Raw genomic sequence first — 15,293 nt, forward strand, 5'->3', positions numbered from 1 at the left:
GAAACACTCGACGGCGCATGCTCCAAAGAAGCAGCAAACCCCTATTCAGGCAAAGGGATCAAGCGTGAGCAGTAATACTTCTAATTTAATCAGAGGTAGCGCAAAGCAATAAACTGACCTGCCCTGTCTCCATGTTTATAAGCCCCCCCCCCCAGGGGATAAGCCCACCCGTGCATGGGTACTAGGAATAGGGGGGAGGGAAGAAACACTATTGTAATGGTAATCGGCCGTTACCACGATGATTCATACACACGGCACTCCGAGACAGTAAACCGCATCCGCTCTTAACCACGTGCATAAAAGAATAATAAAAAAAAAGTATCGCCTTCCCCTACTGTTTGTATTTATGCTCCTAATGCGTGCGTTAATTCTCTCATCTTATTCCTGTCACTAGACATCATTTATTTCCATGTACTCGGTGGTCTAGTCTACAGCCTTAGTCATCGACCACTATATCACTAACAGCTCCATCTGGTGAACAAATCAGAAAGTAATGCACGTAAAGGGTCAAATGACTATATATATATATATATATATATAAAATTTATTATATCCAATATAAGGTTCAAGCATAAATTATGCAAATTCTTCAAATGGAGTGATAGTCAGCATTAGGTAAAGATAACCGACGTCACGAGACATGCTTTTTACAACAATCTCATTCATGAAATGTTAAATCTATAGCACATTAGTAGTATGGGTGAGCTTAGGAGGATTGACAACGCAGCAACTCGACTCACAGACCAAAAGGTACTTTTCCACGCCTCTTCAGACCTCCAGTAAGGAATGCTATGGTCTCACACCATGCGACGAAAATCATCAACAACCTAAACACCCATGCCACAGTGAAGGTCCACAACTTTAACTGTTGGGGGATCCCAGTTGGAGAGCTGTCACCACTCAACTCCTCCAATCAGAAGGCCGATCTGTCAACTGCATGCGTTCTGCAGCCAGTTTGTCTGTCTTGGCAGTGGGGTAGAAAGTCAGATCAGGTTCGGATTTCTAGATGGAATTCGAACCTGGCATATCTTTTACACCAAAAGCCACAGTTGTTCTTCCGAATAATTATGAATGAAACGGCATATGTGTTGGAGGGAAGAAATTTAAAGCATTTTATATATATAAGAACAGTCATATGCATAAAAAGATATTTAAGGTAAAGCATTGCTAATTAGTAAGATAGTTTATTTATACATTATTATAAATATATGTAATTTTATATACGGAAACCAATATATTAAAATAACATATTTTTTTCAAAAATGAAACTGAAGGTTCATAAAACAAGGAGGTGACTTGTCTCTGTTACATAATTTTGGTGGATTTATCATCCGGGCATTTTGTAACAAAGGGCGGAAAGAATTTTAAAAATGTAGAAAGTAGAATTATGCAATTGATGAACGGGCCTTAATTAATTCCAGCCCCCTCCTCCCGTTCTGACACACTATTTTCGTATAACTTATTCGCTAAATTTCTGCATAGATAAACATGAAGCGATTCTGAACAGCTGATGATTTTAAAAACTGTGCATAAATTATTCGTTTCAAAAAAGAATCCACCCTTTCTTGAAAGAAAAAAAAAAAAAGAAGCAATTCTGTTATCCTTGCACGCATATACGTTAAATTAGAGAAAATATGCACTAGTGTAGAGTGAAGTAATAAACTCATTTCATCTGATAATTTTTGCAAAATAAGTGAAAATAACTCCGCTATTTTGTGATAATAAATCCTGCCTGATTGGACGAGTTGATGGCCGACTCGCTCTCCAACCGAAGGTTCGAATTCCACTTTGGCATGGTGCTTTGAAAATATTTAAACAGTAGACGATTTTCGACGTCTAGGATCACTTCTCCTAATATTGAAGGTCTGAAGTTGGCCTGAAAGAGCACCATGTTTGCTCGCTAGCTCAGGTTTCCCAAATTATCTAACTGCCGCCCACCTAAATCGGACTAAATAATTTACAGACTTTCGGAGCTGGAATTTACATAAAAAAAACTATATATTTATATACAGTACTTAGATTTAAATAGCCACAGTAGGTCTTTATTCATTCCATTACATAATGTGAACTTTTTAAGCTGATTTCTAAACAGCGTTGAAGTATTTTATAAATATATTTAAAATTAATATTCATTTATTCGTAATATATTATGTTACTCACGTCCACGAAAGGTAGCAAACCTATAATAGATAAATACCGTGGATGGGATTAATAATCCCCCCTTTTTCTATTTTTATTAAGTTTTATGCACTTTTAATTTATTTTTTACATACTCTGCTCTAGAGACCAAACAGGAAATTTATAAATGTGAAACCAACATATCATCTTTACTTAAGTATCGTTGGTTCAATGTTTTTGTTTTCTAATTTAATCCGCATTCGGCACAGAAACCAAAGGCTTGTAGGATTGATATAAAAAAAAAAAAAAAAAAAAAATCGCATCATTACTTACGTATACACAAAATATACGTACATGTTACAAACTCGCTTGAGTAAGTGGGAGGGGGGGGCGAATTACATCTATTTTTTTATTTATTTTTTAGGGAGAGGGTGAAAGAAATCCCTCAATTAGAGTGGTTTCGATTAGTGCTCTATTTTCCTAGAATAAATTAATGACACCACTGAGGGGTGCATATAAAAATGCTAATACGAATAAACAAATAAAAAAATGTTATGCACATAAAAAATCCGCTGTAAGAACCGTATATATATTCATTCCCCATTAAAAAGAATCAGATTGCAAGGCTGCCTGACAGTGTTAAGTTTCAGTAATTTTAGATCACTTACCTTCCCCCCTTCCACCTAACCTGAGTACTTCCATTATCCCCAAAGCTTTAGCCGTTACCAATACTTTATCAGGGAGTGGCAGGGGAAATCTTCATCCTTAGACGCACTGAAACGTCAGAGTGATGGGAATACCCAGGTCGGGCGAAAGCCTCTCCCCTTCTCAGGAGGGGAGTGCATAACCACTCATTACTAAAATCGTAACCTTAAGTACTGGCAAGTAAGCTTAATTTATGGTTATGAAGGAAAAAAAAAAAAAACGTGTCTTGTTTGGCTTGCATCGAATTTAGCCAGCCTAAAGAAGCATTTTCTTCCAATACCATTGTTTCTTAAATTTTTAAGAGGTATCTGCTTTATTAAGACTAAACTTTAAGATGATGAAGATATTATTATCAAGAACAGGTTTAGACCTCATTAAAAGCAACAATGAGTTTTAACGATCGTTCCCATTACTTGAAGTCAAATGCTGGTGTAGTTCGCGGACATGACATGATATTGCTGTCACGTTCAGAAAACTTCAGAAAGGTGAAAGTTTCGATAACTTTTGTATGCTTGATTTTTAAATGCCAGCTCTTGGCTTGTTGCTTTCAATATTTCCATAACTGGTATTGGTTAAGATTGGTATATAATGCAAAAAATAAAATAAATAAATAAAATTCATCTTTATAAATTATGTATGGATTTTTTTAAAAAAAAATACTTTGTACAAAATATTTTAATTTACAGAAAAACTGCGGTGCATATAATTTTTTTCTTGCTCCACATCAGTTCTAACCAAGATTACCCATCTTTGAACACAAGCTGAAAAGACCTGGAGAAATTAGTTTCACCTCTTAACATTATATAAATCCAAACTATCCCAGCCTCAGAATACCGTTCTCGCATTTTGGGATGGCTCACCATAAATCTTCCTAGAATTGCTTGATGAATTCAGGTTCAAAACTTCCGAACTGACTTTTCATCCTCTTTGGTTCTTTGAAATAGCTATCGTCATTTCCCCAAACACATCAACAGGTTTCTTCCTTCCTTCTCAACCAACTGCCAGCATAGAAACACTCTGTGTAAAGACAAAGACATGCATTCTGCAAAAGACCTTCTGTAATGATTCTAATATGTGCTTTTGAGGATGTATTAATTAATTTTCTGAAGAGAAACGAAAATCCTCAAATGTAATCTCATTTTAGATGGGGGTTTCTCAAATTCTGATTTTATTTATTTATTTTTTAATGAAAGAAAAGATTCGTGGCTTACTTTGAGAAAACCTGAAGGGCGATTGTTACATCCAGCTTTGTATATACAATTTGAGAAATTTGTTCTGCTTGTTTAGATGCTTCCATTTCGATTAATTTATCGATTGTATTTGCGGACTTTTAATTAATTGGTTTTTTTTTCTTTTTACCGGTGATAAGTGTGCAGATTTTAAACTTATAGTTTATTTACACCAACAATAGCGGTTACGTAACATTATAGGGCTTATATTCATTTGGCTGATCTAAAAACATAAAAAAAAGTCCCATGACAATCTCTGTCAAGAATTAAGTGCTTAGATTCTCAACTCCTGAAAACTGTAAACTAGCTTCGGAAATGGATACGGCTTCTAGTTCTTTCTTCTCCGCCAAGAGTCATTGCATCTGCGTGGATAAATCATTCTGTGTGATCACTTGGAGAGGCTGAAGCACGATTCTGGATCCTGGGGTCACGTCCAGATACAATGCATCATTTTATACACTGCCTGAGAAGTTTCACAGCTCATTTCCAGGAATTCTTTGTTTCAGAACTCCAATGACAACTCGGAGAACTCGTGCTTTGTCAATAAAACGCTGCGCGATAATACAGACAGCAAGTTAAACAAGGTAGCTACCAATTTTACAGGTGAAATGCTATAGTCCTACTAGTTTCAACGTAGGTAGTTAAATGACAGGGAAAACACGAAAACCAATACACAAGATAAGGAATTTCTCAGCTGTGAAAAACAAAAGCGGAATAATAAAGATTCGTATGAAATACTAATACTAAAATATTTCTATAAAAAAAAAAAAAAAATCCCAGGAGAAAAGCAAGTAATCTCCGAAATTCTTATAACTGGAGACTTCTAGGTACCTAAAATTTACATTTACATGTTGGCAACTGAATGTGAATCACATCCCCATCATATCCAAATGAACGGCATTCGTTTATTAAAGTACCGGATCGGCGAAATCACCCAACCGAGGAAAGGATGTTCGCATTAGAACACGAAAACAATTAATATACAAGGAAAACGGGCTCGTTATTTCCAAGGTTTCAAATGTTAACTAATACATCTACCATTCTGTAATTATATGTCGGTAATTCACGTCCAACACGCCTTTCGTCATCTATTTAGCATAAACTCCCCGAGGAAAACAACTACTGTACCGAAACAGGTTAGAGTTTAAATACTATTTACGTAACTTCCCGACTTTTGAATAAAAACACTTTTTTTGAATTTATGGTCGGCTGTCGCATCAGTAAAGTGAATTGCATCACAAATGTTTGAATATCCTTTTTTGTTTTGCTGCATAATTATAACTTAACACGTGGCGTTTTTGGAGGTTGCGATTTACGCAAGACCTTAATGTTAGGGCATTAAACATCTATCCTGTTTGGAGTTCCGTATGCGAATATCGCAATAATGACTGATCCATAGAAAGTAATCAGTTTTCTAATTAACATAAACTATTTTATGTAGCACTGATGTTTGTACGGGTAATAATAAGTAGACGTAGCTGATCTACATGGAGTATGGAAATCCAGTTTATCATTACAGGAAACTCCTCCCTTATTTCACTGCTGAACGAGTTCCTAATAGCTGCTCATACCATACCGGAGGTGTCCCAAATACATGCATGGAATAGTTTATATTCGCTTGTAATATTTGTAGAATATTTTTTGAGAATAGTTTTAGAATATTTGTAGAATACTTTTAGAGAATAGTTTTAGAATATTTGTAGAATACTTTTAGGAGGGGAATAAAAAATTCCCCTCCAAGTCTAAAGCTTTTGTGAAGTCCTCTGAAACCATCAAGTTCTCTTCCCCGAATTATGCGATGACTGTTTGTGTGTGTGTGTGTGCAGTATAAATAACCATGTTATAAAAGAAAAACCTGAATACTCTTGAAGACATTATTATTTAAAACATAAATTTCTTTTTACTTATTATTTGGAGGAGAGAAATCGAACACCGTCCTCAATTTTGCCATATTATACCGAACGTGTTATCTTAAATAGTCGAACACAGATTTTCCACAATTTCTTTTTGTTTATCCAATGATTCATCATTTGTTTGTCACTCATGTTTTTCGCTGATAAATTTTCACAAAGGGAAGAAAAACATGACCAGAATGTTTTCCACAAAAACAGTAATTTCATAATATTTCAGCTAAAACTGAGCAACAGGGCAGGACCTATTGCAAGAACTCGGCTAAGGCATAGGCATTAAAACGAATGGCTGTTTCCTTTCCTCAAAAAGTTCCTCAGTAATGGACTGAATGCTGCTCATTTTTTAACATTTCCACTGGTGGGAGCATTTCATTTTTAGCATCTCAATGGTGGGAAATCCCTCCGTGCTTTCCATTTCATCTGATTTTTCTGCAAGAGACATCTGTTCGATTCTGGCTATATTCTTTATTTCAGCACTATCTACTTTCTTTTCTTCAAGAGCCACTTTGCTATTCTTTTAGATATCCTGTTTTTAATTTCATCAATTATTCTGAGTATTCGATCTATTTTTATTTAATTCCTAGTAAGCTTTTTTTCTATGGATATCTGAAATTCTCTAATCACAAATGAAAGCTACAGAATTTGATCATGGACTCAAAATGAAAAGATTAGTGTCCAACTGAAGAAATAAGAAATAAAAAAAAAAGAAATAGGCTGATGAGATTTAACTACAATTCACTCGTGAGCGAAACATATTTCATTATAAATCACGGAACCATATTTCGACATTTAGTACTCGTGCTTTTTACGACATCCTTTATGACCAGCGAAGTGCACTGTGCCAAATATTACTTGAGTTTCTGCTCAATCATATTATTTACTATCAGAAGATAAGGCTGCGAAGAATCCGTTTGTTACGTCTATCATTCGCACGAAGTTTCGTAGCAGTTTGTCTGTATTGCAAGAGCAGAAAGCAAAGTTTTGGCGATCAACCCAATCGGTACCAATAATCATGCAGCATGTTGAGAAGTTAGCCATAAAAACACAGAATGTATTAACGTAGATGATAGTCGAAGCCGCTGCTAGTATCTTCTATACATTTAAAGCAATTCACAAACTCGGTGCGATGTCTAAATCTAAAGGGTGCTTTTTTATTTCTTTTAAGAACTTCTTTAACAATTCCTCTTAAAATGTTTAAGTACACTGGAGCGCTAAAATAGCATGGTCAAAGAATGATTCTAACCTCGGTAAAATCTTATCCTTCGTCCAACACTCAAATGTTGGACGAAGGTAGTTTAAATATTGAAAGACAACATCGAATACACCAGAACTTTCGATACATATTTGAGGCCATTTCACCAACACTAGTAACCACCAAAGTATTTTTTTTTTCTTACCTGATCAAATAAAAACTTAGCAGCTTTCCAGCAGGCGTTTCGCTTGTCAACGTAAGACGATCGTTTATACATGACTAAAAAAAAGCTCTTTGGATCAACGCGAATGAAGTGGCTCTCACGGCATTTGATTTATGAAGGAGCGATATTATGTCAGTTAGTGTAATTACTGACCTTTCCCTTCTTCCAATTTCCACCTATTAAAGATAGTAATCTCTCTTTTTTTTTTCTTTCTCAAGTTCCTATTGCAACGTTGTATATTATGTAATTAATAAAATCAAACACGCCGAAGGAGAATAATCCAAATTATACGCACTCAACACTAGATGCATTAGCGAATACAATCCCTGTTAACCACTCAGCTCACTTACTGCATGAAGATGCCTCAAACTGCTCCCGAAATTCGATCACGCCAGTTTTTTTTTTTTTTTTGAAGAGTTAAAAAAGAAAGAACTTCGGGAGTATTTTTTTTATTTGCTTTTAGAAATCAACACTAACTGATTCCGTTTTGTTCCTGATCTTATTTAGAGATATACAACCTGAGACTCGTCCCTGCATCCACTCCTACAGAAATTAGATCAACAGCATCTATTTCAAACATCGATTGCCAAATTGCATATAACTGTTTGGTAATTCTAATTCCTTTCACGCTGTTACCGTACATCTATCAGAAAACTCTTCCTCACACGAAACTAAACAAATTTCAAATCATTCCTCAAGTTTGAAAAAAAAAATTTTTTTTTTTTTTTTTTTTAAATTATCACAGAGCCCAAATTCCAACGGAATACCCATTGCTATGCTTTTGTGACAAACTTGAAAATTTTCTTTGTAACAGTTTTGTGTAACGCACTCACGAAAGGCTCGCAGCATTTGGGTGGGACATTAATATCATATAACCCTTAGCTCAGTCACGCTACTCCCACCCACAGTAATATTAATATCACTATGAGTGGGGGTAGTGTACGAAGTAAGATTACCGCATCCGCTTTTCAACCAGCAGATTGTGGGAATCAAACCCACAGCGTGTTGGTTGGAAAACAGATACGCTAAACGCTCGGCCAATCAAGTCAAGAGTTAAATTTTTACATATTTTACTAAAATTTTAATGAATCCAAGAATACTTGTTTTTTTTTTTCCTATATTTATACTCGCATTATGAATATTTATAGGTTTACAACCTTTCGTGGAACAGACTTCATATTTAAAAAAAAAAATAATAATATAAAGAATTGTTTATATAATGACGAACAGAAGTCCGTCAAGTTAGTAAAGCTATACTCTCCTTAGACTAAAATTTACGAACTAAAACTGCACGCAGTCAACCCAGTTTAGCATTTTTCGGTAACTTAGTTCAACTGCAGATACATTTTATTATTCAACAGCGTCGTGAGTTTAATGCATTAACTGGAGAAGAGCTAGCAAAATGCATTAACTTTCATTATTCACTCATTATAAGGCATAAAATAAGCCCACCTGCTCATGTAAGTCAATCTATGAAACCAAGGCCAGTAGAAGTTCACTCCTACATCTTCCACACCTGCAACTAGCCCCTTTAGGATTCAAGGCTTTTGCTTAAAACTGCTGAAAGAACGAACATACATTTGACCTTCATGTTAAACAGAAAATACACAATCTGCATTTTTGCAAGGCTAGAAAAAGCCTAGAGTAATATGCATTTCAGTGATGAGTTTTTCGTCATTGGATAGAACTGGCTTCGTGATCTAATTTTATATATACCGTATAGTTTTATTATATTTCGTACAAAACTTCCAAGTTTGTTTAAAAAAAAAAAACTCTGGTGTGACAATATGTTTTAATAACGATATTTACACCTATGTAGTCCTCAGGCAACATTTCTGATGCAATAAAGTTAGGGAAGCGATTCTAGTCGCTGACTAGAGGAATATTTCTTCTAGGTCTGTTTTCAGCCAGTTTCCAAACTTAGTAGATCTACTACAGATACGTTAGGAAGTTCGAATTTGAACTCTGCATCACTGAAAAATCGACCGTGGAATTTACGTCGCAAGTGTTAAGGTTTGGAATCACGAGATAATGAGAGTGGTCTCCAGTACTCTCTCGTCCCGATGCCTCTCAAATCATCGATATCTACATCAGCTGATGTAGATATCGAAGGGGAGAGTCCAGCTTTCCCTCCTCACCAGTTTTCAAAACTTAGGACTAAAAGTGCTTGGCTTACTATTTGAAATAAAACATCTAACGCCTTTTTCTATTTGAAAAAAAAAAAAAAAAAAGCCTTACATTTATTTTATTTATTTACTAATTTATTTTATGACTGAATTACCAAAGTCTTATCCATATTATTCGAAATGATTTTTTTAATCTTCTTTGTAATCTTAATGCGTAGTCTTTAGGAATAATTAATACATTAATTTATTAATGCATTTTTGATAATTAAAATACATATTACTATAAATTATTTGTAGTTATCGTATCTTTATCCATATGTATTACATGAAAAAAAAGGCGATAAGTGAATGTGGAAAAGTGTTCTGCATTAACTGAACCAGAATGCAGTACATAAAGATGATAAAAGCAAAGTTACAGATTACTTAAAAGAACCATAAGACATGGATACATCCATCGATATAAACAGTACTATCTTACCTGTTTATGCATCTCCACATTCAGCCCATAGGACATTTCGTAATACTGAAAATGAAGAAATACTGATTAAAAGTAATAAACGTTGAATTAAAACAATATTTGATCACTTCACACATAAATGGAAATCAAACAAAAAACATTTGTTATGTATTAATGCTTATCTTAATTTAAAAAAAAAGGAAGTTCAATACTGTGGCAAAACAGCAACATAAATATCAAGCCTATCTACAACAACAACAATTATTATTATTATTAATTGTATTTTTTATCTTTTTTACGACGCTCCAATAATGAAAAAAATAGTAAGACAGGTATATGAAATGTTTTAAAAAAAAAATTTTTAATCTATCTATTTATATTCATGTACAAATCCTGCATGTTCTTATCAGCATACATCGTTACATCAAAATGAAGTCATGATGCGCCAACACTAAACATTAACGACAACTATTTAATAACAACACTTCCCGCATTTTTTTTTTTTGACTGATCATAATCACCAATTGCAATTTATCTTTCGATTTCGCTCAGCTCATTTGCAACTTCCAGGAATGTATTCCAGATGCTCCATAAAAACTAAAACCAATTAATAGAACTACTGCTGTATGTCTGACAAAACATCCAGAGACATCAGTGACAAACTTTTTTTTTTGAAAACTTATAGGCTTCTTTGTGTATGTCATTTGCACATATATCAGTTGAGAAGCCAATTTATAATTGTCATATCTGATGTAAAAATTTCCCGCTATAGCATAGTCCAAAAGTAAATGGCTAGTAACAGACTTCACGGAATAAAGAACACGTTTTTTTTTTTTTTTTTTGAAAGCAAACCTATTCCATATATTATAATGTTCATGATTTAGATTTGTCTAAAGCCTAGTTAATATCGACGATAAACTTCGATTCTATTGTAATCAACTATCACATTTTTCTAATTCAATTACAATGTCAAATAAAAAAAAAAATTAAAAAAAAAAACCCCATCGGCATTTCTCGATCTCGAAATTAAATGGAAATCGTAACACGGTTCAAAACACTGACAATTCATATCGACTTCAATACACGCAATCGTCTTTACATCTGGATAAAATAAACAAGAAAAGCGGCCTGTGCACCAAGGTTTCAAACCGATACGTTACTCTCCAGGGATGTGTAAGTAACAAGTTTCATTTGGGCTAATGTTTACTGTTCGATAGCAGCCCAATGAGCGCTTCGGGGAATGAAGCTCGCTGGGACAATACCGACAAACAAACCTTAGTTTTCAATTCTCACCGAGGAATAATTTTCCTTATACATCTTCTCAAACAAAATGCCATCATTAATAATGTCGAAATGCGCACATTATATATAACAAAGGAATTATCGTGCTTGATAATTCCGTCATGATTATCAATCCCTGTTGAAATTAGATGGCAAGAAAACTTTCGGCAAACATGAAGTTAAAACTAGACGTTCCGAGAGATAAATAATAGCGCCCAACTAAAACATCTCTCTATTTACGTAAGGGAATTCGAATTTTCCTATGAATGGTCATTTCATACATTTTGCACAGATATCTATTGAAAATAAAATATGACTCAGATAAAATAAAACATGTTTAATCAAAATAAATACTTCCATGAAAGGATAACACGAATAATTGTGCGTCTGTATTGGTGATTTTTTTTTTAAATTTTTTTATTAGTGGCTTTTATTGAACAAGCACCTTCGGGGGAAAAAAAGGTTTTTTTGTGTACTCACGAAAGAACTTAAAAACAGAGCCGATATAAATTACCTTTTCCGTTAAAAGTACATACATGCAAGGAAGTGGTACGTCATTTAACTAGCATACCTTTACTTAAATAATCTTATTATTAATAAAGATGACAGAATTATTCGTACAACGGATATAACAAGCAGGAAACTTTAAAAATTTATAGAAAAATATTCAGCAGACGACCATTAATTACAGCATAAAACAAGATTAGTGCTACGTAATGGCGCTATGCTATCGTCTGCTCGATGAATAAGAACGCATCACGTGTCTCACGACTGTTAGTAGAGCACGAAGAAGTCGTGAATTACCAACATACACGTAAGTCAGAAGAGAGTTGTGCTATACCATCTCTTTCTATCTCTCTCTCCCAAATGTTTTTTATTTTATTTATTTATTTTCCTGATCGCGCTGTTTCGTGTAATGCCCAAACCTACCACTAAACAGAAACCGAAACGTTCAAGAAACAACTGCAAGATCGAAATTAATTTCTCAAGCACATTAATCCCGTCCAAAAATAACCGTGTATACGAAAAGACACCGACCTCTTAGAACTTGCTGGTGGTGGTTTTTCTAACGGGCGTTTTCCAGCATTTTTATAGCCTCTTCCTCGTTACATTTATTACCCTACCGGCATTTGACTTGATGCTTTAGATTCTCTTGGCAGTGTATGTTTAAAGGCAGCGTAGCATGCTACACTTGGGCTGCTGTGATTTCTCTTCTCTGAGGCCATCCCGATCTTTTAAATATTGCAGTTTAATACTAACATGCTGTTTTATTCACGTTAATGCATTATTGCAGATATTCCCAGTGTGTCCAAGTAATGGAGCCATGATGTGTTCGCAAAAGTGATGAGGATATATAAAAATCCTATTGAAAATGTCATTTCACTTGTCTGAAATAAGTGAAAACATTAAATTGAAGGAATTAAAATCAACAATACTTTGGAATAGCTGACATCCCAAATCGACTTTGGATTATTTGCAAATATTTAATTTCTAACAAAACAAAAACAAGACTTGATTTGCGATTTAGGTGATTTTTTTTTTTTTTTGGATGAAACCTCGCATATCATGAACAACTCTACAATATGTACATACTTACCATAACATAGTGCCTTTGCATCTCTGTTTTTTCACTAGCCAGCTTTTCACATTCCAACTTCAAACTGAAATCAAAACATGTGTAAAGTTATTGCAAAAAAAGTAAAGCTACTTTAAAAAACTAAACTGAGTTTTTTTTTTAAAGCGTAACACTGAGTAACATAATAAACAAACATGCGCATATCACTTATTTGATGGAGGATTCCATACCTGTGGTACTGGGCCTGTAGGAAACTAAATTCTTCCTTGATGCGATCACAAGATTCAACAACGGTAAATTTGAAAGGCTGACCCGGTTGTGGAGGAGGACCCTTTAAAGCAAAAAAAGGCAAAGATATATATATATATATATATATATATATATATATATATATATATATATATATGTGTAACTTTTAAATATCTTTACTAACATAGTTGGAATTTAAGTATTAATTAATGAATTTTGGGAAACGCAAAAGCTGATAGTTCAGTAACGCTAAGTTGGTGTAAGAGTCGAAAAGTTCTGACAACCCCTGACACTAAAACTAGTATGAAGTTGTAATACAACAACATTCTTGGATTGCAGACCAAGAAATAGGAACCGACATTGATTTTTCAGCTCAACAACGTGAAAGTTCATCTCAAGACCATGCGAATCAACAGAAAGGGGGGAACTATAACGGTCTAAACGGACGTCTCGGGGTGAAATTGGCTGTCACTCAAAACAATTCCACTGTTGCATGTAGGAAACTCTAATGTGTGGAGAGTTGACCTGTTGTGTCAGTACGATCTTACAATAAGCAGTGACAAACTGTTTTAGAACTTTTCCTAGTGGGCCAGTGGTCACTTCAATTACCAAAGAGATTACGCAATCAAAGGCATTGTAAGAAAGTTTTATTAATGAAAGAAATAAATCTTGAATATGCAATTATATACTTTTTTTTGAATCGATAACGTTGGACTTTGTCCTTGTCACTTATCCTTACCTTAACAAGGACCAGCCCTTGTTAAGGTAAAGATAAGTGATAATTTCTACTACAAAAATGATAGCAATTCGTTTACATAGTCATAAAATGAAAACAATTTCGACATAAAATTAGATCAAAAATACTACGCATTACAAGGAGGCATAGAATCGGAATGATCAGTTGGTTATCACAAGAACTTTCCAATTTTCGCGTTTTCAGTTTATTCTACTTTCGATTACCCATATGATATATTTTCCACACCAATAAATTCCATCCAGATTCATACTAGAAGTGGTTTGCCTATTAAGAATCAGTCCCAATGTTTAAACCTATTCTTACGATGCTGGATAAAAGTGTGCCTCACGTAATTTGGTGATAAATGTTGGCTTGAACGAGCAATGCACTAAACTTTGTTCTAAACACGTGTGACGATCTGGGCAAGTATTCTGTTGTAACACGGAAATTCTTTATAATGGTTTGAAAAGCCCACAATACAGCCTCCGTAGCTCGGATGATATAGACGGGCTGTTTGGTTGCAAAGACCCGGGTTCGAATCTCTTCTATAACGTGAGAAACCTTTACCAGGTCTTTTCAATCAAATGGTAAGATAGCTGGATCTCATATAGAGGCATAAATATCGATTTTGGATTTTCTGAAAATCATTCGCGCTTTATGCCGAATATATTATAATATGATAGCCGAAGGCTTTCATATTATAAAAACTTCGGCTTCATTTATATGAAGACTTGATAACATTTCATAAATCAGTATATATATATATATAAGATATTTGTCAATGCTGGGGAAAGTTTAAGGAGTTGCTACTTGTAACTTCAAATTTATCACATAACAGACGAACATAAGCAATTGAGAATAATAATACAATGGCGTCTGTCACCATTAATGCCTCAATGATAAGCTAATAAATCAGACCACAAAGATCAACAATATCACTTAATCGAGGTTTACAGTGTCAAGAGGAAAAAAAAAAAAAACATGTATGAAGGCTATTTGGCCCAAACCTGATGATCGCACACTGTCTCGGCACAAATCTGTTTCATAATTTATTACCTAATTTAATTTATCGCAAAGAAAAAGAAAAGTAGGGGCAAAAAAAAAGAAGAAAGTATTGTTGAGCCAAATACTTCTGTGGAGAGCACTACTTATTTGTCATCTGCAAAGTAAAAACAGCACTTGACTCAATAAATCAACCAACCGCTTATACTTTGTATCACACTATACACAAAACCTCTCCACTTCTGTCTGATGATTTGTGTCAGTACGTACCAGGCATGATGCAGCGCCCTTTTGCTTCACAAAGGACATCCTATTTGTCGCCCAGAAGCATTCTCGCTCACATATACTACTCTAGCAAACCTCCTTCCGAAGCTGTGTACTCCTTAAACGTCAGAAGGGAAACATTACGAAGCAGAGACCTCAAGACGGACACCTCATGGGAATGGCGTCTATACTTCGCGCGCCACGTGGGTTATCGCTATTCATCCC

The 15,293-nt window shown here is 34.6% G+C and overlaps 1 protein-coding gene across 1 annotated transcript in view; it reads right to left on the reverse strand.

The window, feature by feature from the left end:
- LOC150101863 (transducin-like enhancer protein 4) overlaps positions 1–15,293 on the reverse strand; it is a 150,184-nt gene that overhangs the window by 66,891 nt on the left and 68,000 nt on the right. Inside the window, exons 2-4 of the mRNA XM_090400956.1 lie at positions 13,048–13,148; positions 12,839–12,902; positions 9,982–10,026 (exon numbers count right to left, since the gene is read on the reverse strand). Of these exons, the coding sequence (XP_090257082.1) occupies positions 9,982–10,026; positions 12,839–12,902; positions 13,048–13,148 (210 nt within the window). The remainder of the gene's footprint in view (positions 1–9,981; positions 10,027–12,838; positions 12,903–13,047; positions 13,149–15,293) is intronic.

This window comes from Typopeltis vanoorti, chromosome 11 (genome assembly GCF_054136105.1).
Source record: "Typopeltis vanoorti isolate ZY-2024b chromosome 11, IOZ_Tvanoo_1.0, whole genome shotgun sequence".
NCBI classification, from domain to species: Eukaryota; Metazoa; Arthropoda; class Arachnida; order Uropygi; family Thelyphonidae; genus Typopeltis; species Typopeltis vanoorti.